The 27,374-nt window shown below is 41.9% G+C and overlaps 2 protein-coding genes and 1 long non-coding RNA gene across 5 annotated transcripts in view; 1 reads left to right on the forward strand and 2 right to left on the reverse strand.

The window, feature by feature from the left end:
• Positions 1-2,738, reverse strand: LOC142037986 (uncharacterized). The gene is made up of 3 exons (XR_012652489.1): positions 2,658-2,738; positions 978-1,214; positions 1-315 (listed from the first exon to the last, which is right to left on the reverse strand). It is a non-coding gene; the product is annotated as an uncharacterized LOC142037986 (long non-coding RNA).
• Positions 1,964-27,338, forward strand: RHOQ (ras homolog family member Q). Of its 2 annotated transcripts, none has more exons than XM_075042861.1 (5): positions 1,964-2,559; positions 2,729-2,787; positions 18,471-18,635; positions 19,395-19,490; positions 20,243-27,338. In XM_075042861.1, the coding sequence occupies exons 1-5, from the start codon at positions 2,418-2,420 to the stop codon at positions 20,273-20,275; spliced, it is 495 nt and encodes a 164-aa protein (XP_074898962.1). In that variant the 5' UTR covers positions 1,964-2,417; the 3' UTR covers positions 20,276-27,338. The 2 variants fall into 2 exon arrangements, with proteins under 2 accessions (XP_074898962.1, XP_074898961.1); XM_075042860.1 differs by having other exon boundaries at positions 1,978-2,559; positions 20,239-27,338.
• The window catches only part of PIGF (phosphatidylinositol glycan anchor biosynthesis class F), a 22,186-nt gene continuing 15,387 nt past the window's right edge, over positions 20,576-27,374 (reverse strand). For both annotated transcript variants that reach the window (XM_075042858.1, XM_075042859.1), the window contains exon 6: positions 20,576-20,951. In XM_075042858.1, the coding sequence (XP_074898959.1) occupies positions 20,838-20,951 (114 nt within the window). In that variant the 3' untranslated portion in view covers positions 20,576-20,837. The remainder of the gene's footprint in view (positions 20,952-27,374) is intronic.

Consider the following 27,374-nt stretch of genomic DNA (forward strand, 5'->3'; position numbering starts at 1 on the left):
TTTAACACTTTTTAATAGGCTTGTACTGCTGAAAAATGGAAGTGTACTACACAGATCAGATTGTTAATCTATCTGAAAAAAGGATGTGATTCCTGGTAAGGTATTCATTGTGCCAAGACACAGCCGAGTTGAATTTGTCCACCAAGCCATGTCACTTGACACCAGCAGAGGCTCTAACACATTCTTAGGGAGCTGCTGAAGTTCAGAAAAGTTTAAGAGAAGAAATCAACTTCCAGGAAGTCTCAGTGAGTGTATTCTCCTTATTGTTGCACCCTCCTTATTGAACTGCTGTGGGTGCTTGCTCGAAAACAACATCTGCAAAGGGTGAAAAAACAAGCACAGGAAATATGCTGTGTATGAAACCACCCGAGCACTTACAGTCCTATGCCCCTATGGGTGATTCCACAGAGCCATATTGGCTGTGGGACTTGTGTGAGGTTTTATGAGGTCTCACTCCTGCAGCTATGCGACTCCCCATGGCTGCACGACTGGCCAGGCTGGTGAGGAGAGTCGAGGCGAGTGTTTCAGTTTACCAGTTCCATATCTACATTTTCTCTAAATATTTAATGCAGAATAATTGGACATCCATTGTCTGAGAAAGATGGGGGACTGGATGAGAATAATTTGGTTGAGATTGTGTAAGTTCAAAATGATGATTACAGGATTTGAGAAGCAACACTAGCAATTAAGCAAACAGCAGACAGGAGGAAGTGTACTTCCCATTGATTGCGCAGGCAGCCTGGGGTGCTGTTGCCCAGGGGTGCAGGTGTTGGGTGTTCCTGAACGTATGCATGGGCAAGTACAACACAAAGGAAGTGGATGTCACCTGAGCCACTGAGTATTTGCACGCTTTCAACAACCTCACAGGTACCTGGGAACATCTAACCTCAGGTAGCCTGAGTCAGATCACTGTAAAGCAGTTTTCCTGGACCTAGTCCCAAAACCCACCCCAAAATAGCTGCTCGTGCAGGACATACCTGCTCATTAGGCAAAGTTGCTCTCTGGGAGACCTGTGCGCCAAGTCCTGCACTGGCTGCCTGCTGACTTCTCAGTAAATCCATCTTTCTTTTATAGCTGGCATTTTAGGAGGGCTGAGGAAATACCTCCTGGGACAGCCTCTGTCTGCTCGTGGGTTTGGGTTGATGCTCTCTGGATGAATCAGGAGGAGATTGCAGCAGCGCAGGCTTGGATGTCCTGCTTTCCCCTTCTGTGGTCTGGAGGCATGAAAGTTTGATTGACTAAGCTGAAAAGCTTGCAAAGTAATAACTTTTCTATTTTGTTGTGATTTGAAAATATGTTTTATTGAATATTCAGATAAGCTTTGTGCAATGTGGGATTTGCATTTATTTTCTCCCTCAAGCATATCAGATCAAATAGAAACACAAACTACACGACACAGAGGCCTCCTCGTGGTTTGCGCTGTTGTGTGCCATCTTTTGTCGTAATTGGATAAGGCTTATAGCATAAATCTGCAAAAAAATACCGGCTAAAAGGCAATTGTTTTCTGTCTGACTCTAAGTGTATTTCACACCATTTGAAAATGTGAAGTTGGAAGCAGCTTGCTAGGGTGAAAGCCCAGTGTCACTGAATGGTGGGATTTTTGACACTGAGATGAGCGGGAACACGATTTCACTCATTTTTCATGCAGTATCTGATCTCTTTAGCTCTTGTCCTCTGGTCCTTCATCCTTTCAAACGGGTACTCAAGGCTGTTGAAACCACACGCGTTGGTGTTCTTAAACACACGGCCACTCCTGACTTTCAGACCCAAAGACAATAAGCTCAGTGCAGAAAAAAAATCCTTTCTCGTCCCATTGATTATTTTCATACTGATGCAGTTACGGGCTAACGCCAGAGGATGCGACTGAAGTTTCCTTTGCACGTAGCGGGCGATGGGGGGGGGGGGGGGGGGCAGTGTGCGTGGGGGGGCGGGGGGTCAGCGCAGGAGAATTCACGAGCCCCCGCTGCTTTCTCGGGGCAGGAGCTGCCCGCAGCGCCCGAGTAACTTGCGGAGCGTGCCTGCGCCCGGGCAAGAGCTGGGTGTTGCTGTGCATGCGTGTGCGGGCGGCGGGGCCGGGGCCAGCGGCCGCTCACGCACGCCGGCTCCAGCCCCGCAGCCCCGGCGGCCGCCCGCCCGCCTCGCCCCGCCACCAGCCCACGCGTGGGCCTCCGCCCCGCGGAGGGGGGGGGGCCCGCTCCCCGCCTCCGCCCGGCCCCGCGCCCGAGCGGGCGCTTCCCCTGCGCGGCGCGGCCACGGCCGGGGGAAGGCGGCTCCCGCCGGGCCCAGCGCGGCGGCGGATGGCGGGGGGGCCGCGCCCGGCGGGGGCCGGCGGGGGCGCCCGCTGAGCGGCGGCGGCGATGCCGGGGGGCCCGGCGCGGCGGGGCGCGCCCGCGGGGCCATGAGGGCGGGCTCCGGCCATGGCCCATGGCAGCGCGGCGGTCATGCTGAAGTGCGTGGTGGTGGGGGACGGCGCGGTGGGCAAGACGTGTCTGCTGATGAGCTACGCCAACGACGCCTTCCCCGAGGAGTACGTGCCCACCGTCTTCGACCACTACGCAGGTGAGCGGGCGGGGGGCCCGGCCGCCGGCGGTGGCAGCCGCCCTCTCTCCCTCCCTCCCTCCCTCCGTCCCCCCCTCCCTCCGTCCCCCCGGCCTTACCCTGCCGGGGGGCGGGGGCGTCGGCCGGGCTTTGCCCCCCTTCACCCGCTGTGTTTCTTCCCCCCTCGCAGTCAGCGTTACCGTCGGGGGCAAGCAGTACCTGCTGGGGCTGTACGACACCGCCGGCCAGGTGAGTGCCGAGCGCTGCCCCCGGCCCCGGCCCCGGCCCCGGCCCCGGCCCCGCGCTGAAGTTACTTGCAGGGCTGCGGTCCGGGCTGGGTGATTCAGAGGCGGGTTGGCGGCGGGGGTGGGGGTGCCGGGGGGGAGGGCGACTGATAAAAATCGGCTTTAGAAGAACACCGTGGATCCGACCCTTACTCTCGAGGGCGGGGAGGCGGAGACGGGCTTTATTTTTAGCGGTGCGTGGCCGGCTGCGGGGGAACTGCGGCCGGGGGGCCACGGCATCGCCCGGCGCTGGGCGAGGCGGCGCGCCCGGCCCAGGCTGTGCCAGCGCTGGCGGGGCATCGCCCCGGGCCGGGCATCGCCCCCGGTCAGATCCCCCCGGAGTGCCGACGGTCCCGCCGGCCTTCAGATGGGGGAAATGTGCCTCCTTTAGCTGGGAGGGAACTTGCTGCCTTAAACGCGGCGGGTCGGATAGAGACCCACAATGCCGCAGCTTGCCTTGTTTACGCTTTACAGCTCTTAAATAGCTAAAAAGAGTTGTCCAACTTAGAGGTGCAAAATAATAAAATGTAATTCTCAGCCACTGCCTTTCAGATAACCTGGGTTTCTTCTGCTATCCCAGACAATTCAAGTGACTCATTTGGTTAAGATTATTACAGCCTGTTGTGAAAGACGCTATGTCAGCATGTATCTTAAGTAACTTTAATGATGGATAAAATGCTTGATGTTTGGAGGGCTCACTGGTGTAGCGGCTACTGAAGGGCTCCGTTATTCAAGTCAATTCTTGGTCAGCTGAACTTGCACGGCACCAGCCGTGGGCCGAGCACAGTCTCCTGGCTTAAAGCAGTCCCGGCTCTGGGGAGATGCCTTGTCGGAAACAACATAGTTTGTGAAGGGCCTGACCCTGGGAGGTGCAGGCATCTCCCAAGGAGGTGCAGAGCGTATATACGGAAATGCCGCATGGTTTTTGTAAAGTTGTGTATTCCTTATATTAAAACTTCTTCTTGCGGTATGAGCATGTGTTTTGGTCTCACATGACCTCAGACATGCTTCCGTGTTGTAAAGAGCAACTAGTAAGATAATCTCACTGGACTTGCATAGACTGAAGCCATATTTTTTAACCATGTTATTCCTATACTTAATTGAACAGCTGCTGCCTATATTAGTGTACCTTTTTAGATCTGCATACAGCCTGAAGAAAAGGAAGCAGCATTTGACCAGTCTTGTATATCTTTGTTAGGCCTGAAATAAGTAATAAAATTAATTCCATGAGAATTGTAGGAAACCGCTCCGTTTCCAGAAAGCTGATACCTGACGGGTATTCCCAAAAAGACTGACTTCATGGTTGTCATCTCACTGACGTAAATACAAACTAGTCAAATTTATGCCAACTAAGTGCATTTCTTATTACTGTCATAGTCCTTTTTTTCAGTAGTAATTGGTTCACAGCTTGTAAAATATTGCTTAAGTAGGTTACAAAATGAGGATCTAGTGCTCAGGCAAATAAAGCATTTGGTTAATATGCAACTATTTTTCTCTTTTTATATAATGAGCATTGGAAAATGTGAAAGTGACCCTAGCACTACTGTACATATGCATCACTTATTTGTGGATGCTGTCTCAAACTGCTTGTGCTGGCTTGTTGCTATTAATGGGAATGTGTGTTGTTAGCTCTGTGTGGTTTTGTGGTATCCCACTCTGCCTGAATGTGCTGAGTACAAAACCGAGTGACCTTTGGCCTCCTCAAAAGCTAGTAGGGTGAACCGGCCAGTGTACAGCAAACGGCTAGTGAAGGTATTCCTGTTACACTAAGAAAAACTTTTTAGTGTGAAATTGTATATCCAGATGTGTAAAAAATTCAGGTAGGCTTTTTTTTTTTTTCCCAAATTCTGAGAAGCTGAAAGCTTAAGTTTGAATTACAGAGCAGTTTCTGATGTACCCAGGACCAGATCTTGCTGGCCTAATTCAGAGGAGCATCAGCTCACATAGGGTGTTTTAATGAGGCTACCTTTACAAATATATCTGGTCTTGGCAAAACTTCCCTTTTAGTCAGACCTGCAGTGCTAATAAAGTCTACCATTATCCCCATCCCACTTCAGCATGTTTGGGGAACTGGTGGACGTCTGGGGCTGCCCACGGGAGCCCCATCCCAACATCCAGCACACCTAAGGAGGGGAGTCTGTGTGAAGATGCCAGCCCAGCAATTTCATTCAGCTAAAAGCTGCTTTGTCAGAGAGTGTGCTGACAAGCCCATCTTCCCAGAGCTATGCGATAACAGAAAACTTACTTTAAAGCTTAAACATATATAGTAAAGAGCAGAAAAGACATGAGCTGATGGTGTCGTCTCTGTGTTGAGGAAACAGCATGCTGCATCTGGTACACACCTGCAATCAGCAGGTGCAATTGCACAGACTTCTGTACGGCTCGGATTCTTTGGTGCTTGAAGTTGGGATTTCTGTGCCAGCATACATCAGTGCTTTAATTTCTAATTCTGTCACCCCCAAATAGTTTTACTGTAAAATACTGGCCTGATAGTATCATTTTATCAAAACTTGGCAGTGCGTGATCACTGTGGTATCTAAGCAGCTGCCAGTCTTCAGCATGTTTATACTCCCGGCTCTGCACAGAGTACATAGGTACAATCTGCAGATCTCATTTCGGGGGGGAGTGAGGGGATAAATGGAGGTTCAGACAGTAACGTACTCCAAATCCATGCAGGAAGCCCATAGCAGAGCAAGGATTGAAGACCTTTTGATTTCTAGCTGGTGCACAGCAGGCTCATCGCACTGAAATACTGACTTACCAGCCTGTGGGTCTCTTTAACTTGCGTGGTTATGTATTTAGAAACTTGTGACAGGCTTCTCTTTGGCAGAGGAGTTGCAAGCTTTTGAGTTCATGGCATTAAGTACTCTTTCTAGCTCACTTCTTCACAACACACACAGAATCATGTGTAGTAACTATACTGATGACATAATGCCTCATATCTTTGTGAGTTTAAAGGAGGTTGAGAATAAGTCTATGAAAATCCCATTTTTTTCCAGGTTAAATATAGCAGGGAAAAATGCCACTAGTGGTTCACAAACTTCAGTTTATATGCAGACAGACCTTCCCTGCTTTGGGTGTGTGTGAGTTCAAGCAGGCTTTTCTCTGGCTGAAAATACTGAGGCCGTGGTTCAGCAGAAAATAGTCAGTACAGCTGCTGGGCAGTGGAGGTTCTTGGAGCCCCTTTGGGTTTGCAGCTGTGGAGGCAGGCTCCCGCGCCAGGGAGGCAGGTGGGAATTTGGTGCTGGTGGTGTCCGAGAGGGCATTCCTCCAGCAATTCCTCCCAGAGGTGGAGCCGGCAGCTCCTTTTAGCCTTGCTGCTGCACATAGCCATGCGCTGAGACTGGGTGGGCTTGGAGTGGGTCCTGGTTTCCCCAGGAAGATGAGAACTGCAGAACCTGCCTATATTGCCTGGAGCTGGGAGCATCAATGCACTGAAGTTTAAACGTGAGGTGCTTGTAAGACTGATGCTTGGATGCCTTTGGCTTTGCAGTAGCCTCTCTTGCTTCGGGAGACTAACTGCCTGTCGGTACTGCTCTTCATTGAGCAGGGGTATGTGGCAAAATCAGCCTGGGAAGAGGACCGTGGCTTCATCAGGGGTCTGTTAACTTCACCGTGTTGGAGTGCTTTTGAACTAGTGACAAGTAATTATCCTTTTGATTTTCCATAATACTAAAACAATACTGCCAACTCTTAGGATATTAAAAGTTTCAGAGAAGTGTCTGTAAGCACTAATGAGGAGGTGTGCTGCGTGTCCCCTTGCCATATCCCAAATGATCGGGATAAGTGGGAGGACACACAGGATTTACCTCTTGGAGATTTTGCTCCATATTGAAGGCTGCTGCTTAAAATGGCAGTTGGGGTCCATCCTCTCAGTCTCTTTTGTTGTGGGGTTTTCATTCGTGGTGTCCCTTTCCTTCAGTAAGTACTGACCACACAGAGATAGAAGCCTTGCTCTTCTCCTGTGTCTTTGCTGTGAAGGACTGTCAGGACCGGGAGGGAGAATGGGGGGGATGCAGGAGCAGAGCCTGTGCTGCTTCCACTGCCCCAGGAAGAGAGATGCTGAGGCATAGCATGGCTGCCTGGTGCAGGTTTGGCACCAAGCCAGCATCTGGGCAGTGCAGAGTGCGGTACAGCCAGAGCAGAGTGAACCTTACTGTGGTGCAGTGCCTAATAATAACATTTGTATCCCTCAGCATCACTTACGTTGTGATACTAGCGTGGCCTGGTTGGACAAAGCTGACGTAAACTGTGTTCCTTGGCTTTCCACTTTTATTTCTGTGCCTTAAAGGCCCTAACACGTGTAGGGCAAGCTGTAGGTCTGGTACTGGGATGCACTCAGTGCCTTCTTAATCATCACCAAAACAGTAGCCACAAAACATGCTAAAGCAGAAGAGCAGACCAAGCCACTTCTTGGTTCCTCTCAGCTCAGATACCGATGGCTACTCTGGTTGCAGCCGCAGCCATCTTAATTCAGAAACGCTGATTTTTCGGTTGTAACGGAAGCCCTGATGTTAAAAGCAATTTTATATTAAAGTTGGTTGGGCTGCTGAGGTGTGTAAAGCTAACTCAAATATTAGCAAGATCAGTGCTTGCATTAAGGCCAGGTGTAAAACCAAATGGTTATAACTGTGAATGTGCCTGTGGGAAAGAGAGGGGTAGAGGTGTGGTTATTAAAATGGATGGTCACCAAACTTGCAGTGGTTGCTATAAATAAAACAAGAAATAGCAGTATTTTTTCTACTTCTTGCTGGCTACTTCTCTTGGCTTTGGTAGGTAGCCCTGGTCTAGCAGGTACCACTTCAGTATCCTGCTGAAAGGAGAAGCAGCTGCTGATCATTTTGGCTGGTCTGTTGTGGAATAGAAACGTCCCTCCTCAGACCAGATTACTCCTTCCAAGTTGCACCTACGATGCAGCTGTAGTGCCAAATGTGAGCCTGGAACATGCAAGCACGGTCTCACGCAACATGAAGCCTGCCACCCTTTACTGTAGAGTTGTAAACACCGAAACCTATAATGTGATTTTGGCAGACCTAAAAATGATATGTTAGCAATTAACATCCTGTCCCCTTTCTGTCCCCTGCTGTGCCTCCCTCCTCCCACATGCATTTTCCCTCACTCCCTTTACATTGTCCCAGCCGAGCTGGCAGCTGGCGCTGGGAAGCTGTGAGCTCACTCAGTCCCGGCTGGCCAGTGTGCTGGCCTATGAACAGCTCAGCCTCTGCTGAAGCTGCTCTGTGCTTCAGGATGTTGCCAGCCACGTAGGTTTAACAGCTCTGCAGCAACAACTGGATGTATGCAGATAAAATAAAAACTTGCCTAGATTCTCCCTTCGAAATTTAAGTTTTTCAACGCAAAAAGAGGTGAAGTGCCTGAGCTTACAATCTCTACGTTGAGAGTTCTGTAGACAAGTGTGTAAGCAAAGACAGGCTTTCCCTTTAAAAGGAAGGGGACTTGTACCTTCAGATTTGCTTTTAAAAATGACCTTCCAACAATAATAATAGCAGTGCAAAGCTTACATTCAGACACCTCATTGTGAGCTGTGACTCACACTTCCAAAGCATTGTGGCTTTCCTGTAAAGATTGGTAAGTATTGTTATCACCAGATGGGGAGTCTCAGGATAGGAGATGCTGCTCTGAGTTCCCCAAAGGATCCACTAAATACATGTTGGAAACTCAGGACAGTTATGTTTCATTTTCAGTGTGTCAGAAGCCCCACAGCACTTCTGAATAGAGGCACTGAGTTATGTTAAAATCAAATGTAAGGGATGTGTTTGAAAATGTAGATCCAGAATGTCTTTGCCAATTTAACAGTAAGTTAATGGCAGACCAAAGTAAAGAACCCAAAGCAAACCAAGTTTGAGAGGTTCTCTGAAACTTCAATTTTTGATATGTTAAAAGCACATTTTTATGAAGACTACTGACCTAGAGAGATTCTTGCTAAACATTGATTATGTGGTCACATAAAAATCCCTTTTTTCTGGGTTAAAAGTCAGTAGATATCCTTTAGTTTGTGACAGTTCTCTCTGAATTTTACTCATTCATAATTTCTTCGAGGTACAGTGACATCTTTCACTGCTATCCAAACATCACCAGCTAAAAAGGCAACACTGAATACAAGCAATAATTATTGCTCTTCCAGCACAATGTTATTGTATATCCTCTTACTTGCTGACTTCATTTTAAGATGGTGTGTGCATCTGTACTCATTTGAGTATCATATATGCTACAGCTATATTGCAGGAGGCAAGAGTGATGGAATAGGGACAACTACGTAAGGTGGCATGAACTGGCAGAGTTTTTCTGATAGAGAACATATGAGACCCTGGGAGTTTTCGGCAGGTCTGTAGTCAGACTTCTTGATTGAATCCATTCCTTTGCAAAGAGCTCTTTATTTTTTGGTAAATATGAAAAGTATAAAAATTGCATATTTTTCATTTATAGCCTAACTCCTGACTCAGCCTCCAAATACATCTTAAAACAAACTAAAGATAATTTAGACTAGAGTACTGCCTCCATAGCGCAGACCTGCAATGCAAAAGGATGTACAATGTGTGTTAGGGTCTGATCCAAAGCTCTGTGTTAGCAGGCACCCCATTGCTGATTTCAGTAAGCATTGTTCCAGTTCCTTTATTGAGAACACATGGACAAAGTGGATGTAAAACTTCAGCAATACTGAGGTTTTGTCAGTCCCAGGCATTCAAAATGATGAGTCAGCTATTTCTATCCGCAGACACCACTACCTAAAAAACCTAGGAAATCAAAATGGTTTGAGACTTTTTCTTTTGCCCTTTGCTGGATGTGGGTTTTCTTTAAGCCTTTGGGCTTCAAGTGTTCAAGTTTTCTCTGTATCTGTGGGGTACTAGAAATTTATCTTTCATTTAAAGGCGAAAAGGATGTGATTTTTCTTTATATAATCATGAGACTCTAGGAACCTGGGCTTTAAGAAATAATATAAAGCACACTGATTCCAAATCCTGCAGTTTTATTGTGAATTACTAAAACCAACATTACTAAAATGGATGCTTTGGGACAAAGCTTCAGGACTTTTTTTTAAACCTCCAAATTAGCAGTTACATTTCTAACAAAACTGCCCTTCCTCTAATTAGAGAAGATGCAAATTGAGGGAAGAGAGGAGGGGAACTGTATCTTTTTACTGCTCTGTTCTGTGGTTTTATAGGCAGTCTATTGGTTTGGATTGGCTACTGCATGATTTTTGTTAAGAAAAATGTGTCTGAACACTACACAACACTTTCAGCAGTTCTGAAGAGGTTGTGTCATTTGATGTGTTAGCGGCTACTGTCCTCAGTCTGTTCTAGTCCTGCTCTGTGCTGCATCCATGTTGTGGCACATGTGCAATAATTCTTTGCGATGGCTGGCACTCACTGGTGTGTGTATAAAAATGCAAGTGGCAGCATTATTCTCCAGAGCAAAGGACCATCTATCAGCATTCTAGGTGAGCTTACTGCTTCATATGAATAAAACACAGACTGAAAGTGCCTCAGGCAGCTTGCGCTCTAAATTAGATATAGCTGTGAATGCTAAAAGATCATCAGTAGGTCTTAATGCTAGTTCCTTGTTGGTCTGATTTCCATTTGGGATGCAGAGGTGGAGTCAATAAGGGATGGATACCAGGCATGAACTGGGTGGCATCTTTAGCTATGACCAACAGATAGCCCAGCCATGGGCAGTGAGATGGCTTACATATTCCTCACTTAAGAAAGAAAAATCGTAGGCAGTTTTTCAAATGCCTAAACATCTGCTGCAGTGAAATCGTTGAGTGTTTTACTACCTTCTTCCATGGAAGCTGTTAGCCCTGACAAATCGGGACTTGACGTAAATGAAGATGCAGAATACTCTTAGGAACTCCTTTAATTCCAAAAATTGTTTCACCATTATGTGTTTATTCAACGTGCACATGATGGCACCAGTACTCTGGCACTTCGTCTTCTGAGAAGTTGCGTAATGGGAATTAATCTTGAGGAGTCAGTGTGAAGGCTTAGTCTACTGTCTTACAAAGCTGTTGCTCAACAGTAGACTGAAGAACATGGGTTTGGGGTTTATTTGTAAAAAGTGAAAGGGAATGGGACACCTAACTGATCAGTCTTTCTTGTCTGGGCAGGATTTATATGATTAGTAAATGAAAAGACATGTCTGATATGATATGGAGAACTATACTAAACCATCTTTATTCCATAGTCTGTTTTCCCTGTGAGAACAGATTTATTGATGGTCACATTCCTCTGTAAAAACAAAGTGAAAGAACCCATCTTTACAAAGAGCAGGTTCTTCAGAGGGTAGATCTGACCAGATCCCCTGAGCCAGGGTGAATTTTGTATTTTTCCTTTGCTTGCCCATATCTGAAAGAATGGAAAATACTGATTGTTCATGGCTACAGTCACCAAAACCAGGGTGAATTCCTTTCCTGGAGAAAGTGGAAATCCTGTGTGGGAAGAGTGCTGTTCATGACGTCACTGTCGGTGAGAAAGGAACCAGCACAGGAACGCACCACAGCCTTGTGATTTCTCATGGCTAAGGAGTGAAAAGGCTTGTCTACGGCAGTTACTCTGCCACTTCTTAAGAGCTCCACAGTGGATAAGCAACTGATACAAGGTTTTTAAGCAAAGTTGTGCTTGGTGATACTGCTTGCAGTCAGTTGAATTCATCTTCTGTTGTTACAGATGCTAAAATAGTAAGTCTTACAGAGAAAATTCAGGGACTTCCACTTTTATAAAACCATGAAGAAGCCAGCAAGTTGAAGTTCCTTTGGTGATGGAGTGGAGAGAAGGAGTGTTCTGTTAAGACTGTCTAGGAGAATAGTTTAGCATCACCACATGGCAAGATGTAGGATTTGGACAGTATTTAATCCCACATTAAGACTGGGATCAATTCTGATTGCCTAAAGGCAATTTGGTGTATAATTAAAGGAATATTCTGTCCTTGTCTCTAATGCTCTAAAATCCATCTTACTAGGCTCCAGCTTCCAGGTAGTTACTTCTCTCTATACAGAAAAGGTTTTCAGACATGTAAGCAGCTGCACAGTCCTCAAATATGCCAGAAGGAAAGTTTTGTCAAAAAAAAAAAAATCCGTAATTCACAAACCCTGGCTTTTTCAATGTATAATTCATACCTCCTTTGAACAGTCCTCCTCACAGGAATTTAGAGATGGATTTAGATCAGCTTACTTCATTTTTAGAATACAATGGAAGAGCACTTACCCTGCATTCTTGCAGCCTGTTCTATAAATTAAACATAGATGCTGGGCCCAAATCGGCAGCTTTTTGCACTCCCTAGGAAACCTGTGCTAACAAGCCACAACAGGACAATTCTGCTTTCTTTAGCAATGCAAGCTATATCGCCAGAAGCCTGTGAAGAGACAGAGGGTCTGTAGTGCACTTTTCCCCTGCAGCCAGGGAATAATCACCACATCTTGTTTTGCGTGTTCAGAAGCTAGTGGCTACAGATGCAGGCAACTGAAAAAGAAAATGTAGCAATCAGTGTTAACAGGGCTTGGGTTGCAGAATTGGACAAGCAGATGTTTTATGGCAATGCTGTGTCAGACCAAATTGCAGCTTGCCAAGTGGTCCTGCATTAGTGGTGCCTTGTGGGTGGCAGTGCCAGGAAGCCAGCATCCTGGGGACACTCCACCCTCCTTCCTTGCAAAGGGTTACAGCATTATACAGCCCAGACTGAAAAAATTCGGAGAGTTTTTTTAGCCAGGGAAGCAGTTTGTGCTTGGCATGGGGCAGTACAGACCACTTCCCTCTTTCTCCTGCCCCACCCAAGCATCTCGTAGGATCAGAAACCACAGGGTGATTCAGTGGGATGAATCTGTTTCCTGGTGTGCTTCTGGAGTAGGCAGTTGCTCTAGGAGGCTTTCCCTGGTGCTTATGGCAAAGCTGCAGATCAGCCTTTAATTCTAAATAATCTGGGGGAGATGGCAGGATGTGTCCACTGGGGTAACTGTGAGCTGGTACCAAGTCCCTAGGGCACATGTTAGATACAGTAGTCATTATGGTTCACTTGTTAACATTTTCTGAAATATTACAGGGGGCCTTCTGAAACAAATTTATTTTCAAGGAGGAAAAATATGAAAAATGCAGTCTTGAAGGACAGCTTTGAAATGCACTTCAAAAGTTAAAGCATGGCAATTCATATTGAGAGGACTTTCGACTGTCGTTACCGAGACCTAATATGAAATGGGCTAAAACTTGGACTTTTAGCTGGGATTTTGCTACGCAGAAACCAGCTAGTTACATATGTGTACCTCACTGAGACCCTCTGAGCAGCAGTAGTGATTACCCTTCCCTGCATGAAGGTTGGATTCCTCTAGCAACTCTGCCTGATGTCTATTTTTGGCTTCCCCTCTAAAAACAGATGGTTGGGAGTGAGAACTCCCTCTTATGATTGCTGTTGTAAGCTCTGAAAGCAACAGATGGTTGCTAACACAAGAGATCACAAACCTAGAGTTGTTGAGCTCCAGTTTTTCTTCCAGTGGCACAAGCTCTATTTTGTTCCCTCCCATCCACTTTATACCTTCTCAGAATAGAACAGAAATAGGCCTAGCCTTTGTTTATAAGAGTATGTCAGTATGATATAACTGGAGATGTATTGTTAAAATTTTGTTCCTAAGCTGCAAAACACATAAAATCATTAACTACTTCAGTTCTGTCAGAATACAAAACACTGGGCCTGGATTGAAACACAAGCATGACATACCTTGCTCAGGGCCCTTGCCACAATGTTAATAACATACCAGAATTTGGTTTCTCCTGTTTGCTTAAAGACTCTAGCCCTCATGTTTGCAAGGAAAAAAAAATCAAACAGATCTAGGTTAACATCTTCTTTGCTACCTGTAACAGTAGATCTGAGAGGTATGAATTTCCCCAAAGGTCTTGGTCAAGGTGTGGGAAGGTATTGACTGCAAAGGTGACTCCTCTAATTGCCTTTCATCTCTCCAAGTTGGATAAAGAGACCCTAATACCATTCCAGAGGAGAAGGAGGCCTGTGGTCTTACACATTACTGAGAGGGGGTAAGGACCTCTGTCCCCATCACTTGAACTTGGGCAGGGAGGAGTGTGATACCATAAAACAGGGGAGCTACAGGCACTATGGGATCTCATGCCTGCACCTCTTACTTCTGTTTTCTAATACAAGGAAATAATGCTTTTTGTGGGTCAAGTAGGTTGTCCAGAAATTATTAGACTTCACTTTGTCTTAGCTTTTTTTTTTTAAAAAAAATCCCACTGCACATAAGCTATGTACATCAGAGGCTTTTGGAATGCTTTACAAAGACTAATGCATTATTAAGCTAGCAATCCCCTACAGATGGGAAGATGCAAGTAGAGAGAGGATAATAATTTGCTAAGGGCTACATATTGTGTCAGTGGCAGAGTTAGGAATACAGTTTGTGTGTTTTTAACTATGTCTCTCAGGTGATATCCGTGGAATTGGGCAAGAGTATTAGTTCAAAATCAATTGTACAGCTTGAAATATGGCACTGCATTCTGCTTTTAGTCTGAGAAAACCCTTGAAATGAAGAAGAACATAATGCTGCAGAATTGCAATACCATTCTTCAGTCTGCATACAAAAAGTTCCTCAAGACCTCTGTTTTTGAGCAGGTAAATGTCAGGAAAAGAAGTAGCCAAATTTTGAACATGTTAAAACAAATCCACCTGAACATCCAAAATACAATGAAAATTAGTGATTCAGTATTCAAGTACAAGGCAGCAGAAAATCTTAGAGGCAGATTATGAGATACTGTAACATGGAAAAAGAGACCTAAAGGAGAGATTTTAAGGAGCTAAGATAAAGGCAATGCTAGACTTACCTGCAGAATATAAAAACTAGGGCAAAATGAAAATTTGAAAGTATGAATTTCCATTCTCCCCTCTTAAAAACAAAACAAAAAACCCAAACAGTACTTCCCAGTTTGTAGCTGAGAAGCTAAGTCAAGTCATTAGTTCCTCATCTCCTTTCCCATGTCTGTTCTGTATTCGCAGCTGTCCTGGGTTACCACAGAGATACTAGGTAAATGATGAATGGTCCTGCTGCAATGTTGTATCTTTTATAAGCATCGCAGCTCCATGTAACGTTAATTAAGCCAACATACTTGTGTCCAATTTGCTTAAAGTTCTTACAACTCATATTTTCAGCGTGTTTTTCTATCTGTATTCAACCGCTTCAGTAAACAGCGAACAATTCTGTTTAAAAGTCCAGAGTATGTTGGAGAATGAGCCATTTCATTATTACAGCCTGGAGTTTTTGAGACTTCTATTGCATATTTTGAACCTTAGTGGCTTTCTTACCCATCTAATTCACATTCTTAAAATATTCCAGTTAAATTCTTTAAATATTTTTAATGCCTAAATATACACGCAGTGCCTCCCCCAATTAGATTGGAAGTGTAATTGCTGTACAGTGTGGTGTGTACATGCACTCAAATTGGAATTTATATTGACTGGCGAGTATAATTAGATTTCACCATTGCATTTAATTTTAGAATAAACCACATTTATTTCCCTTACACTAGATTCAGGAAATAAATTACAGTTGAAGCAATCAGATTTTTCCAGGCTTCTCTAATTTTCAGTCTAAATTCATTTGGTATTTCAGATTCTTCTGCCAAGCGCAGCAGTTATTTAGACCCAATACATCAGAGGAAGTTTTCATGTTTGATTGCTATTTCTGAGGGGCTGTTGGGGAACAGGAGTCTTTAAGCAGAGATGGCCATGCTGGTAGCATTTAAGCCAGGGTCTCTCTTGGAGAACCCAGGACCAGTCTAATTGTGTGGTGGGAGGCTTTATTAGAATTATCTGCCATTATTAGTATTAACATGAACCTAATTATCATAGCACAGACAAGACTTAAAGGAGAGCCTGACAGCACTGACTTGTTTCAAGCAGCAGGATTGGCAGATATAGCCAAATTCTCTGTTAATTTAAGTAAGTGTAAATGCAGTGAAGTCACTGTAGTGAATACCACATACATCTTTGGCCATGATACATGATGTATCCAATCACACTGTACTTGCCTTCATTTTAACTTCTTAATTACACAGGATGGACCCATGGCTTGCCCAGTGCAGATGGGACAGGGTATAAATCAAAAGGCATATAAATAGATGCAGGGACAGGGAAGGAGTTCAGCAACGCACATGCCTTAAAAAGCAGTAACACTGCTCACTCCCAGATGACTGCTGATGAATATGTGGGAAGTAAGGTGCAGTACCAAGATGTGGCTAAATGTACAAGGATTTGTATCCAATGGGATTTTAAAAGATAAACTAAATATGGAAGTTTTGAAGTAAACCATGCAAATGTAACTCAGCTTTGAGATCAGAAAATGATTAGTATTTGCTATGAATAAAAGGTCTGTCTGTAATTTGAAATGGATTAACTAAAGACATTTTTTTAAGGTCAATGGACTAACAGTAACTTCTGGTGACAGTGAAATGTTTTCTCCATTCCAGCATTTAATGCTGACAATATTCTAGTTACTGTAACTCAGATGTGAGATTTTTAGAAATGTTGAGTGTAGTGAAGGCAGCGCTTTGGTGGTAGGACCAAAATACAATTTTAAACTAGATTTTTTTTTTTAAGAAAACCTCTTCTGTAATACCACACATACAGTTTATTAGAACTGAATTTGAGAGCAACTGATGGATCTGCCTGCGTGTTCTTGCATGCAGATTTTGTACTCCAGGGACCAGTGTAATTTGCAGTTGGGAAGCTTCTTTTAGGATTTTGATCTCCACCCCAGAAAACAGAGTGGCAATCCTGAGCAGGATCTAACTATATTCAGTAGTAGAAGTGAAACATAAAAGAGATGCTTAAAAAAAGAATTGAATGTTGAATAGTTTCAAGTTGCTGTTGTGAAGTTCTTAAAAGTTATTTCTGCTTTCCATGATGAACATCCACAGATGTGGAAGACACAGTTACTGTTTTTTTCTTTTGACTCAGGATAGGAGCCTGACACTAGAAGGGAAACAACTAATCTTCAGAAAGGCCTGAAATGTTGTAGTTTCACAGTAGTGTCAGTTACTGTGGTTGTGAAATTGAGAGCCCATGTTTACAGCTAAGCATGCTCTAGGTAATTGACAAAACTGAAGAGCATACAAGAATGGCAGTAGAGTGTATAATCAAAATGGCACATGAGAATACCGATTACAAATAAGAATATTATATAAATAGACACCGAAGAGTACTGGCCAATGGTCACCTCATTGCTAGTGCAGAGTCTCCTCCAGTGCTTGTCTTTTCTCCATTTCATGATGAGGGTAATGGTCCTCTTCCCATAGCTGTTGACTTCCAAATGAAAAGATGGGTCTAGCAGAAACTGTTCTGAGGAAGTTCTCACACGTTTTCTGAAATTCTAGTGACACTATATTTAAAACTTAACAATCAATGAAGGGCTTTTTTGAGGGTGCAACTATAGGTTAATAATCTGGTAATGTGACTGTTGCCAAGGAGATGAAAATTTAATTTTCTGGCTTGTCTGAAACGTGGAGTTGAATTACATTTCTGTCTCTACATTTAATGAACAAATCATTCCAATATTTGTGAGATTTAATTAAGATGGGGAGCTTACATGGGGAAGAGGGAGGCTGCTGCAGCAGCCATAATAAACTGGTGTTTATTGTGGAAGAGGAAGTATAAACCCAGCATTCTTCACTGTCTCTGCAATGCCAGGGCTCAGTCTTAGTTATCTATGTTAAAAAAGAAAAAAAAAAAAGTAATGTAGGAATGATAAGGCATTGTTTCACTGCCATAGACCAAAGGAAGCCTTGCAGAGAGAAGCTGGGGCATGTTGCCTCCTGCTCTTAGCTAAAAAATAGGGCAAAATCCACTTTCTCTCTTGCTAGAAAGAACTCTGTTTTACAATAGGGACAATGCTCCTAGGTGCCTCTGTTGCCACAGTATTGTATGTCCTGGCTATGCTCTAAATGACCCAAATAATAATCTTTTCACACTAACTTTCCCCCAAAAAGGGCATTAATGTTCCCCTGATGGTGTTCTTGATCCTTAATTTCTGTTCCCTCCCACTCTTTGCTGGGCTTGCTTACAGAAAGCAGAGTCTGGACAGAAGAGGTCCCTTCTGATTCTTACTTTGTCTGAACACTAGCAACAGGACAGTAAGGTTTCTAAGAGACAGAAAGAAAATTCTAAGGAGAGCTTTAAATATCACCTCTACATACAATCCAAAAGAGAACATTTAAGTGCATTAAATAGCCTTAATCTAGCCTAGCTTTGTATCACCTGTATAACCTATAGCAGCCACATCTGCTTATTTCTTTTTGGTTAAACAAATGCTAAACTTTGATCTGCAAGTATGTTTGAACCATAAGACTTTTTTTTTCTTTAAGTGAAAACTTTTTAAAAGGTAGTCTTCTGTATATTCTTGTACAGAAGTAAGTTTCTATCAGCATTAACACACTTTCTGAAATATTTATATTCACATATAGTTACCCTCATATGCAGATTTTGCTCTAACAGCCACACTAACTAACGTGGAATAGTTGTAAACATTCAAAAAGTTTGCCTCAACAAAATTCCTGAAATGCAAATACAGCTTCTGAATGTAACTGTTAATTAACAAAATACAAGCAACAATTTAATATTGCAGATAACAGAATTTTTCTTTCTCAGGAAGACTATGATCGTCTGAGACCTTTATCTTATCCTATGACCGATGTCTTCCTTATCTGCTTCTCAGTGGTAAACCCTGCTTCATTTCAAAATGTGAAGGAAGAGTGGGTACCGGAGTTGAAGGAATATGCACCTAATGTTCCCTTTTTACTAGTAGGAACACAGGTATATCTGATTCTGTTCTACTTTATTTAAACAATTCAGATCATTGTATGGTGCCTTTTCTTTGGGCTGGAAGTTCAGGCCCAACAGGACTTGAGCCGCACCTCCTCCTGGCTTTGGAAGAATGACCCTAACAAGTGGCAGAAAAACCTAGATCTCTGTTGTTCTCTAATGAGCTACCTCCATTTTGTTAAAATAGATTCACTGTAAACAGGGTGGCAAGATTGGCTACATCTCTCCGTGTGACTTTATAGAAAGTAATAGGAATAAAATTGTCCGGGAATAAAATTGTCTGTTCCTACCCATGTTACTGGAATTACTTGGGTCTACAACTGTTGGTCATATCCAGTACCTGCTGAAGCAAAGGAGCAAGGGGAGAAGTGAGACAATTTCCTCTTGCTTCTTGTGGGCAGTGGACTGGGCTTCAATTACAAAGTGACCCACATGTTGGTATTATGTTTGGGTTAATCTTTCTGCCACTGCTGGATATACATTCCGGTATCCCGAGATGATCACATCTAATTGAAGAGCTGAATTACAAAATAAATATATGTTCCTTCTGGATTAAAGGTAGTAGTTCACAGCTTAAATTTCCAGGTCTTTTGGATCAGGAAGGGTCCATGATCTGAGTCATGATGTGACTCCATTCTTATACATGTAATATTCCACTAAATTATTCTGCTTTAAAAAGAGGGTATCATATAGCCTGCTGACTTTTGTTTAGAAAAAGTATTCCAACATAACTGCAATCTTTCTTGCTAGATTGATCTTCGTGATGATCCAAAAACTTTGGCAAGACTGAACAATATGAAAGAGAAGCCCATATCTGTGGAGCAAGGACAGAAGTTAGCGAAAGAGGTAAACCGGACACTCTTAAATGAAACCAATTAGCAAAGAAGCAAAAAACACTATTTCAATTGACTTTTTCTTCCTTTACTGCTTTGCCCATTTCTTTTACCAGTCAACATATGAAACCTTATGACTGGTTACCAGTTAACAATATTTACTTACATTGTTGAATACAGCTAACAAGCAGACCTGTGTAATAGTACTTCCCTGTTAGTAATAGTTCTAACTTTCTGTGTAGACACTTGTAAAAACTACATAAGCATTAGTCAGAGAGAATTAAAATCATGGAATGGTTGAGGTTGGAAGAGACCTCTTCTGCTCAAGCAAAGTGTTGGAAGCATCTTCAAGAAATTATTTGAGAATGCTGTACTACCATTTTAACACACTGCGTGGATAATGCTTATCAGGACACTTATTTATAGAGTCTTATTTTTGAAACATAAATTGGTCATGTAATTCTGTAATTCTTTTTTGCTGTTCAATTATCAAAAATACCTTAGGACCCCACTGCTAATCCAAAGAGCTTGTTTAATATGCTTCCTTTATAAATGAAACCAACTTAAATACATTCCAGATCTTTGGCCAAAAGACAAACCTTCTTTTCTCCCACGGGGGGATGCACATGCAGATAATTTTTCTAGATCACAGCCAAACATTGTGATGTCACTATAGAAAAAAAACCAAAAATGCAGAAGTGCGCAGATAGAATTGAACATCTAAAATACATTACTATTGAATTAACTTATTTTCTTGACAGATAGGGGCCTACTGCTATGTGGAGTGTTCAGCTTTAACACAGAAAGGACTGAAGACCGTTTTTGATGAAGCTATTATAGCGATCCTAACTCCAAAGAAACACACAGTGAAGAAGAGAATAGGCTCAAGATGCATAAACTGCTGTTTGATCACGTGAGATATATTTGGCAATGGCCAGACTTACTGTGAAATTCTACTGAATTTAAATACAATGCATTAAGTACACAGCAAACTTCTTACAGGTCTGAAAGCTAAAACTACATTTCTGCCTTCTACAACCAGTGAAATCCGGAGGAATAGAATCAAACTCAATGAACTTGTAATAAGAAGCCACCACATCTGTTAGAAATATTTTATTCAGACTGGAAGGTACAATCTCTCAGGGTTACATAGTCTAGAGGAAGCAAAAACTGAACCATGCTGAAACAGCATCTGTGTGATTTTATTGAGTGGAGATGCTTGGTCTGAAATACTCTAAATGAATTTGGATAGTCTTCTGCTTTGACTATACATATCTCTCTCTCTCTTAAAAAAAACAACTTTTGCACAGTCTGTATGGAATCTGCACAAAGAAATACCTTGTCTCTCTCTTAGCTCCAGTTATCTGCTTTTGTATGTAAGCTGCTTCCGGTTCCAGTGTATCCACAAAGGTGCAATAATCAGACCAGCCATATATCCAAAGGTAGCTCCGAGGGAACAGGAAATGGGCCATACCTGAGGGGAGAACACAAGGTAAAAGCAGGCAATGAGGAAAATGTGTTTTTTTGTACTTCGTGAGCACAAATTCTCAGTGTAATCTAGGTACTAAAAGACAGTACAGTCTTACTCTACTTTAAAGTTTGACGTGCTTTCCTAAAAATGCCAAAAGTGTAAACAATCATCTTCATGAACACTAAATGCTGTTGTACAGGTTTTAATTAATATGCATTAAAATGTAACCAGGCTTCTGGCTATTGCAGACTTTAGTTCGATATTCCCAAAACTGTGTGAAAAAACTTACAACTATTTATATTCTCTGAAGTGTTCAGCTAATCTAACTTCCTGTTCTGCTGCACACGTTTGGAAATCTACAGATTTCTTGGCAATCTCTCCTTCCAATCTCCCATGGTGTTCTGAAACTTTTAGAGGTGTGTATAAATGAATGAATATCCCAATAAGGCCAGAGACTGAGGTGGATAGAGGGTTTTTCTTTCTTTTTTTTGTCTTGAAAAGTAGGCAAACAGATGAATTTCCCTCCGGCTAGCAGTAGGGAAGGAACATAAATTTGGAAACTGACTGAACATCTTGCACCCAGTTCAGCAAACATAGTAAGCCAAGTTATGCTAAAGAGAGCTTATAATTAAAGCTTTATGCCCTAGTATAATAACAGGGAACTGACTCAATACAGCTGACTCACTTTAACAAACCACCTAGTACTGAGGCATAGTAGTAATGGGATTCTCCCCCTGCCCCCTTTTATTTTTAAAATTGGTATTAATTTGCAGGGAGGATTGGCCAAAACAAAACTTAACCAGTCTGTCCTCAGATGTAGCTTATATTACCAGTCAACTGTGTACTGCATTTGACGAAAGTCTCAACTAAGTTAGTGATTAAAAATATTTATTGTAAAATAAACTGAATTCCCATCCCTCTTCAAAATTCTCCTTTGCATATTTTTTTTGCAAGGACAATTTTGCACTTCCTGCTGTACAGTGCACGTTCCTGAAGCAAGTACAGACCGCACACTCCTATTTTTTTAAGTTTTAAATTAAGGGGGATATTTCCACCTTCTGTCGTACTTGAGACTGAGAAATGCACTAGACATTAAAGAAAATATCCACATCTCTGTGTCCAGCCTTCTTTTCTACTTCATTTTGACTTGCAATTCATGAATATCGAATGAACTTGCTCTTAATGGTACTGGTTCCTCCTAGCTCTGATTTTTCTCTTTACTTCATTATCACTTGGAAAAACATATTTATTCACATCCTTTGATCATGGGAATTTTAACTAGGAATAAGAGTAACGTATTTTGTCCTCTGCTGTTTCATCTTCATAGTCTCCTCAGTTGTTTCATCTTCACATTCCTTAGCATTTGCAGTTTTTATATTATTTGGAGGTCTTAAGGAGTGTAGCAAAGATGACTATAAACAAGGTGCCTTAGGTACTCTTTATTGACCTTGTTTCATTCTTCCGTTTCTGGACATTCTGTCTCTGCTACTTGTTTTTGTTGCTGAATATTTTGGCTGTTGCCTCTCAAACCAAAGACTTGCTTGTTTTCATTCATTTAACAGTGGTATTATAGATCTTCTATAAAAAGCCTTGAGAACCTTTGGCATGGTAAGACACTATGTGTATTTAAAACTCACATGAGTTTGTGGCCTTGGCTAAACCTACACTTCAGGTGGATCTTTTCAACTTTTAGATGAAATGTAATTAAGTTATTTCTAGCACTTTGCATATTACACGTCTAAAGGATAAAACAATAAAAAAGTCCCTGCAACCCCAGCTGCTTATTCAGTAATGTTCAGTTGGAACAGGAGCCGTACTTTCTTATCCATTGGTGAAGTCAAATACCACTCTAATATCTATAAAACTATGGACAGAGGGTTCATAACTCAGTGGTCTTTTTATATCAAATTCTCTGAGTGATCAATGATCCTTCATTAAATTTTACCTACATTAGGTGAATCTGTAGTTGCCTATTTGGTTTTCAGAAGCATAGGTAGATGTTGGACTCCAAATTTTTCATGTTCCCTTAACTAGAGAGTCAATATCCCTGATGACCCATTGACCCTGTACCTTTTGGTATTTTGTGTATAGTGGGTGACTGCTGGTATGATTAAAAGGATCTCTGGTGATTGTTGTAGCTTCTTTTACCAGACTGAACTGCAACTTGGAACATGGTTTTTCAATAGTTATGTAACTTTCAATATTAATTATGCCTCTGCCTGTCTTCCAAAGCATTCAATTTTTGCTTTGCTTTTTAAAAAAAGTGTTACCTTACAGAAGTTTCAGGCTGTCTCTCACTTAACACATGAGCCTCTGACCTCTGAAATCCAACCCTCACCGATGGCAGTTGGCAAAGATACGGGTCAAAGCAAAGAAACCATAAAACACTTCATCTCACTGTCTATGAATGAGACAGAAAAGAAACACCACCTCATCCCTTCCAGTGGCATAGAACAGAAAGGTACTAGGCCAGGTACTCATTATGCTGGTCAGATGGCCCAAAGTAGTTCTGAAGACAGTTTAATTGGCCTTTTGAAAACTCCCTAAGCACAGGAATTAAAAGCCTGGACTTAAGAGCGTTGCTGTCCTTATGCTATTTTCTCTAACCCTCAAGGCAGGGCAAAAAAGACCCTAACAAACAGGTAATGATACTAGTTCTGCACCTTTAATTTTGACTGCTGGCCTTTGGGCTACATATAGCCGGATGCACCACCGATGGGTGTATCTAAAGCAGCAAGTTATCAGAGACAGATAAGATGTGGCTCTTAAGCACATCAGCTGCGCTAATGTAATAACCCTTGCAATAGCCCTTTTTGTCTATCTATGAAAGTGGCTTGCTTTATTTTGCATTAACTACTGGCCTCGTTTTTCTGAGGCCTGATCACTTTCCACTGGACCTTTTTAAATGAATTTGACTTGCTTGATCAGTCTGCTTTTGCCCTGTCTTTCATATTATCTCTTAAACTTGGTTTAGCTTCCCTGACTTGGTATGAACTGCCTCTAAGTGATAAAAATATAAGCAGTTAATATCCATCTGCCTGTTCTAAGGGATTCCATTTTGCTTGTATTACAAGTATGCAACTTGTAATACACCACTCACCCCCTGAGAACTATTCAGCTCAGTTTCTGCTACTTTATGCTCCCTTCTGCCGTGAGAAAGCTGACATATCCTATCCCAGTATTGATGTCATGTCTAGGCTGGGTCAGCAGCAGGGGAATAAGATGTTAGGCAACATTGCCTAACTGCACTTCTTCTAAGGGGGAAGAAGATTGATCTGTAGACAAAAGTGTGGGGAGTGCAAGACACAGGACAGAGCATTCTTCAGGAAACTGTCATGAAATGCTTTGTCTGTCCCAGCAGCTGGGAAGCATCAGCTACCATCCTCACAGCCTAGTACAAGAAGAGTCAGTTTATGTATCAAATGCAAGCAGAAAAAGGCAATTTTAACAACCTGTATATGATTACTAGAAATCTGAACAGCAGCTTGGCAAAAACAAATCTCCACCTACATGCTTAACAAGCAAAAAAATTGCATTTTAAGGGACAGAGCATGAGCCAGTGGTTAATGCAAAACAGTCCTGACTTCTACTATTTGTTTAAATTTTCTTTTTGCCTTTTCATCTGGCAGCAGTGATAGGACTTAGCTGGCTAAATAGACACTGCAGAACTGCCAGGTTTCTAGTATATGTTGGAACTCATTTTAAGAATAAGGACTCAATATAGGAATTGCCAACCTTTCAGGACACAAATGAGCTAGTTTCCTGAGTGCTTTTTAGAAGACCTATAAGCTAATGTGAGAATGCTTAGCATATTGCATGGAAAGCAAAGCATGTTGCAGGAGCCCAGCAAGGTACCTAGCTCTGCTCTACTATGCATGTAGCTAGTTAAACCACAATTCTGACTGCATGACAGCTTTGTCATCTATTACAAGTCTGTAACTTGCATCCTATGTAATAGGAATTACATAGACATTGATAAGGACATAGGCCAGATTCTTATAGGCCAGAGCAGCAACACCTTAGTAAAGTTTTTAAAGATACTATAAAGTAAGCAGCTGACTGCTGGAACTTTAATTATACAAATGCAAATACAGTGGGGCAATCTACGGTACTTACTTTTTTTTTTTTTCTTTAGATGAGTGCTTTCCTCATATTCTTAAACTCAATTTTTTTGTATGCTTACTATTTCAAACGATCCATTTCTGACTGTCAATTAGAAAGCTGTGTAATAATTTGTTTCATTTTAAAACTGAATAAATGAGCACAATTACTTTCCCTTCCTGTTTCTAACATGCCTTAAATTCCTGATTGTTTAGTCTGTACTGTCTTAAAAATTTCAGTACAAGCCTTTAATCTATTTTGGTTGCATGCACGTGTTAACTAAAAGCGTCTTATCACACTGTACAGAATGTGTGTGTTGACAAGCACATGCTGAGGAGAAGAAAGTGTGAGGTTTTTTTCAGGCTGGCATTTGTAACCAGAAGTTGTTTTTGTGGATTTGTGTTCTAAAGTTATAGCAAGCATAACTGCCTTTGATCTCACTATTAAGGTTTACATTAAGAAAACATATCATTAAATAAACAATGATAACCACACTGAAGTGGAACAAACTTATACCTCAGTTTAAAAAAAACTAAACCACCGGGTATTATATCCCCTTTACTCACATAAAGCAACTTCTTTTACAATAAAACTTTCACAATAGGTAGTAGATCGAAAAGGAAATACAAGAAGGGAACTCTCTGACCTGTGTTAAGAATAACAAAGTACTATGAAAGTTTGTAGTCCTATTTCAGCTTACTCAAGTAACCACCAAGAACTGTAACCAAGATTCTCCAGATTATTTTTCAGGTTACAAATATCTGAGAGGTACCTAGGTTAATATTTACAGTCATATTGGCTAAATTACATGACAGTCAATCAACTCATTTGAGTTACATCAGCACTACCTATTATATTTGTGGTATCTAGTATAAAGTGGGAATATATCAATTTCACTTTTACCTAATGATATGAAAACACTGTAGGCAGAATATTGTTTCAAGTCACTTTTTATGGTTAGTAACAGGTACTAGGGATCACAACTATGCTACAAAAAAAACAGATGGATGGATGGGCATGCACCCAGTAAACCCAGGAACATGTTTTAAAAAGTCTGTTATCAAAATATGCAATAAATACAGGAACTTCACAATTTCCAAAATTCAGTTGTTGTCAATGATGAATGGAGTGTCTGGAATGCTAGTTCCACCACATATAAAGCCTGCTGATAAGGTTCTGGTCTTTAATTATAGCATCTTGTTCTGCAACTAAATTACCTCTGCTGAGCAGAGAAAGGATGTGTCACAATGTGTCTAGTAACACCTAAACGATCCCCTTGTGTTACAGTGGTGTTGTGCTTTAAGGTGCCATTTCTCATATGACACATGAAGCCAGGATCACACATGGTTATTAAAAGTACACCACCAACTTGAAACAGGCAATCTGAAAAAATTGAGCAACTGTAACAAAGGAAGTTATTTTCTATTTCTCTGCTAGAACTGTCCTAATGAACCGTAATGCTTAGATACCCACTGTGCATCAGAGGGCTAGAGGTGAATGTACAACTGTCTAAATCTTTTGAACGTTGTCTAGAATAGCCTTATTTAAATGATCATAATTAAGTGTTGCAAACCTTTTTTAAAATTGTTTAAGAATTAGATAGCAATCTCAAAACATTGGCAAAATTATTCTACCAGTCTGACACTTGTAATAAACTGAAACATGTCTTGCAGAGTAAGTCTTGAAAAGTTTGGGGGGTGTTTTTGTGGTTGGTTTGTTTTTGTGTTTTTTTTCCTTTAAGTACAGAAGTGTAACTACTGTAGGGACTAACTTGCATTCCTGTAAGACAGCTATCTTTACCTTTGTCTGAGATAGGCTTAATTCTGCAGACCTAGAGCCAGGAACAACCATAGAGTAGGCCTCCCTGACCAACTGTTTTGCATAGTTACAAAATATTTTTTTCTGAAAACTAGCAGGGGGGCAATAGGCATGGCCAACTTATATTTAAAAGTTACTTTAAGAACAACAACAGAATAATGAAGAACAATGAATCATCAGGATACCAACGTGACTTTCAGCAATATATTTTATACTTCCAACAGAAATGCTTTATATATTTTTCATTTCCATTCTGAAAAATTATTCAGATAATTAATGGCATTTTATTTCCAAAACAATATTCTGTTCCTATTAAGTAATATTTACTTAGTGCAAAAGTTGTTGTATGCTAAAAGAAATGCATTTTGCAGTATTATTTTTAAATGTAGACAGGCCCACAAATCTGAATATCCCCTGTATGCAGTATTTTTCAAACAAACATGGAAAATAAAGTGAAGATTTTCTGAGGAATCTGTATTTATCTCGGTTTTGTTGCATGTCACAAGA

The sequence above is a fragment of the Buteo buteo genome, chromosome 12 (genome assembly GCF_964188355.1).
Source record: "Buteo buteo chromosome 12, bButBut1.hap1.1, whole genome shotgun sequence".
NCBI classification, from domain to species: domain Eukaryota; kingdom Metazoa; phylum Chordata; class Aves; order Accipitriformes; family Accipitridae; genus Buteo; species Buteo buteo.

What these genes read in the sequence shown, in the direction of transcription:
- RHOQ (XM_075042860.1), top strand. Translation starts at nt 2,418, where the DNA reads ATGGCCCATGGCAGCGCGGCGGTCATGCTGAAGTGCGTGGTGGTGGGG. An exon ending in TTTTACTAGTAGGAACACAG is followed by an intron (nt 18,636 to 19,394) that starts GTATATCTGATT and finishes CTTTCTTGCTAG; the next exon opens with ATTGATCTTCGTGATGATCC. An exon ending in GACAGAAGTTAGCGAAAGAG is followed by an intron (nt 19,491 to 20,238) that starts GTAAACCGGACA and finishes TTTTCTTGACAG; the next exon opens with ATAGGGGCCTACTGCTATGT.